The 3,792-nt window shown below is 37.9% G+C and overlaps 1 protein-coding gene across 1 annotated transcript; it reads left to right on the top strand.

Moving 5' to 3' along the window:
• Positions 1-1,091: 1,091 nt before the first annotated feature.
• On the top strand, positions 1,092-3,505 carry LOC121965782 (mucin-2-like; the record flags this gene model as incomplete). Its single annotated transcript, XM_042515905.1, has 3 exons — positions 1,092-1,302; positions 2,343-2,407; positions 3,284-3,505. Coding segments are annotated over 3 exons (498 nt in total), but the record flags the coding sequence as incomplete, so codon positions are not given.
• Between the last annotated feature and the right edge of the window lie 287 nt (positions 3,506-3,792).

Raw genomic sequence — 3,792 nt, 5'->3', positions numbered from 1 at the left:
ACACACACACACACACACACACACACACCCACCCAACCCCCCAACACACACACACAAAGTGACACTCGAGTGGCATCCGGTACCCAATATTCAGATTGTCTGTGCAGTCATTGAGGGCAGTTTGTTGGCGTTTCGTTGCCGAATTTTGCTTCATAGATCACAAACAGAGCAGCAGTGAAATCTGTGTTATTCTGTTATTTGTACTTTGTTTGGGTACTTTACTTAGATATTATAAAAATACTTGAATTACTTATTTTTGGGGGTTTTCCTCAGCTTCGTCTTTCACATCAGGTAAGCTGTAAACTTTTACAACACTTGTTTATTTTGATGTAAAATTTGACTTTGCGTCTGCTTGTTCGTTTTAATCTGGTTTATTGATGTTGTGTATGAGAGCGTATTTTCCCTCACATTTAGTGTTTTGCTCATTTTAACAACTGAATCAGATTAAATATGAAAATCATTAGATGTTGGAGGACAGTTTACTTGCTCATAATCATGAAATAGGAAGATAGATTGTTTTTTTTTTGCTCTTCAGTTTCATTATAATTTTGTTAAGTGACGAGCTCCACATAGATGCACTGTAAATGATCGGTTTGTGCAAGTAATTTAATTTAATTGTATTTATTTCGGCTTAAAAGAGATCAAATCTTTTGGTTTTCTGAGGTTGTTTTACTGACTCTCAGCATCCAAATATCTTTTAATTCAGTGAAACTGTGTGATCACTGGTACTGGTGACACATTTAAATTAACTCAGATTTTTAAGACTATTTTTCTAAATTTTTCTAAATTTTTTTCTGAATGTATTTTTTTTTTCAAAATTAGCTAAAACTTTTTCCAAATGTAGTTTTAACTTTTTAGAACTTTTTTTTCCCTAAATATAGTTTTTATATACAATACTTTTTTTTTTTTTAATGTATTTTTTGTTGTATTTTTTTTTACATAGTTTATTTATCTATTTTATTTTATCTTAAACTAGATTTCTCCCTTCTCTCCCTTCCTCCGGTGAAAAGTCATAGGTAGCTTTCAAAGCTTCCTTGAGACTGTAAATGCGTGTTGTGATATTTGCGTGATGAGATGTTGACTTTAAGCAGCTGGTCGTCACCATCCGTGAAACATGTTTGCGAGTGTGCATCTGTCGACGTTTTATTGACAAGAGGATATTGGCCTCTTTCCAAGGCGAACTTTCGAGCCAGGAGCCGCGCAGAGAGCGATTGCTCGTGTCGTTTCATCCACGGGGCATCGCTGTGCTCAACACGAGCAAACGACGCAGGGTCAGTGCACCTGTGTGTGAGGTGATCTTCAGTAATTTAACACACAGAAGTGTGTGTGTGTGTGTGTGTGTTTACAGACAGGACGGCTCTGACTGTCTGTCCTCTCAGATCCAGCTTCCATAAACTCCATAAAGTCCAGTTTTGCAGCTCCTTCAGGGTTATCTCTGGCCTTATTATTAACCCTTTGAAACCTGCAAACTAGCTCGTTTTCTTTCAAAAACAACAAACAACTTTTTTACTCATAAAGTTTTTGGCACAAAATAAATGAGCGCTCTGTAAAGGTTCACCTGACAGACCTTTTTTTTCTGAAATCACTAGTTTTGAGTATGATCATATCGTGTGTGTGTGTGTGTGTGTGTGTGTGTGTGTGGCCACGAGTGTGTGAGCATGACTGCTCTCATGTGACTGTCCTTCACAGTCAGTGATCAGGCTTCAGGGACCAGGAAGCGATCAGAAATGACACGTATTGATCAGCCTAGAAAACTCCCCCAAATCGAGCAGAGAGAGGGAACGTCACGAGCGCTCATGAACACTCGCCGACCAAAAAACGCTTTCACAGGAATGTTTCTGCATGTTTTTAAAGTAGAGAAATGTGCATTTTAAATTTTTTAATGTTTTTTTTTGTGTGAATACATGATTATTTTTTATTATTTTTAAATTTGAATATGAGACTATTTAAGCGGATGACTGGAAGTGAAAATTCCAGCAGCGTTTTGGTGGAAAAGCTGGGAATTCCTGGCTTTTTTCCTTTGGTTTCCCGCTTTAGTGCGGTGCTGCTGGGGTTTTCCATCGAGTTTTCCTCCCGTCACACATCGATCTGTCGAGGTTTGCCGCGGCACATGTGTTTCCATGTGGCGCGGCGGCTCACATGCTACAGGAAGAGTCACTGTAAGGTCACGAGGATTCCCCGACCTTTACAAACAGAAACGCCGGAAACATTACAGCGCGCTGTTTTTTATTTATTTCAGTTTTTTAATGATGGAGAATCAGAAAAGTTGTGATCATATATATATATATTTTTTTGTCTTTCCACCAGCGTATTCTCTCAGCTCTGCTCTCCTCGTGTTTCAGGATGGATCATCATGACTGGCAGCGAGGGAGGAGTCGAGGTCACAGACGCTACGACGACGATGACGGTGAGAAAACTCTGATGCCATTTAAACCGTGTGTTGTGCGGTGACGGGGTCAGCCGTCTTTCTTTATGGAAAATTGGAATATGCAAAACATGAAGGACCATAAATCTGCATTAACCCTTTACGTAATTTCATATGCACAAAATGCGCTTTTGAATCAAGCTTTAAAAAAAATCCCACATTAATATTAATTTCTGCTTTTGTTTTTCAATTCTTTCACCTACATCAGTCCTAATTCTAATTTTTCTTTTTTTACATTAATTAATTTTCAGAATTTTAACCCTTTAAATGCCAGGTTTTTGTCATGTTGCCACTTTTTTTGTTTGTACAGTGTCAAATAATCACATTCATATCGCTCTGCACACAAAATGCACTTTTCAAAATCAGGCTATAAAAATATTAAACGTTAATATTATTTTCTGCTTTTATTGAGTTTATTTTTTACCAACATCAGTCCCAATCATAGATAACAAATATTCATTAATTTTCAGAATTGTAACCACTGTTTTTAAATAAAAAAAAAGAATTATTTTCAATATACTACATGCTAAGTAATTTTTTTTATTATCACAGCCTGGGATATGTTAATGATTCACAGCAAATACTCACACTCACAACACACAAAATGTGCTTTCCAAAATCAGGCTATGAAACTATTATACATGGATATGATTTTCTTCTTTCACTGTCATACTTCCTTTCACACAATCTGTAATTATGATAATTATAAATCTATTTTTTTTTGCCTAGCTTTTTTAAAAAAAATAGATTTTTCAAAATCCACAAAATCTGGCAATTTGCAGGACATTTGTTGCCAGGTTGCCTTTTTTTTCTGTGTTTACAAAAAGAAATCAAACAAATGTCCCGTCTCTCTCTCAGAGGCCCAGCCCGTCTACATCGGTGTTCCAGTTTCCCACAGACGGAAACGGCGCAGACATCACTCCTACGCCAGCGACGCTGACCGAGACTCGCGGCACTCGCACTACGATCGCCACACGCACCGCGAGCACTCGCACCGGGGATATTACCACGACAGAGAGGAGGAGCACTACGACGACGACGAGGGCGGTGCAGAGCGCCACGAGCTCTCCGACCCCTCAGGTGAGAAAACACACGTCTGCGTTTAAGACGTTTTCCCCATAATGATCAAGTTATTCAAGAAACTACAATGACCCAAAATCAGTGTCCCCCCCCTCTGGAAGTCAGATGTTTTTAGGGCGATGTGGCCTAAAAATAAAATTTCAGATTTTTTCACACCAAACTCAAATTCTGAATTTAATAGATTTTTTTTTATCCTCTTAAAAACAAACTACAAATGACAAAGAAAGTACTTTTTACTTTGATTTTAGCAGTTTAAATGAACAAAGGCGAACTGAAAAATGGAGGGC

The sequence above is a fragment of the Plectropomus leopardus genome, unplaced genomic scaffold (assembly GCF_008729295.1).
Source record: "Plectropomus leopardus isolate mb unplaced genomic scaffold, YSFRI_Pleo_2.0 unplaced_scaffold21604, whole genome shotgun sequence".
Classification (NCBI taxonomy): domain Eukaryota; kingdom Metazoa; phylum Chordata; class Actinopteri; order Perciformes; family Serranidae; genus Plectropomus; species Plectropomus leopardus.
The sequence above is the reverse complement of the archived record's forward strand: the minus strand, read 5'-3'. Positions and strand labels throughout refer to the sequence as shown.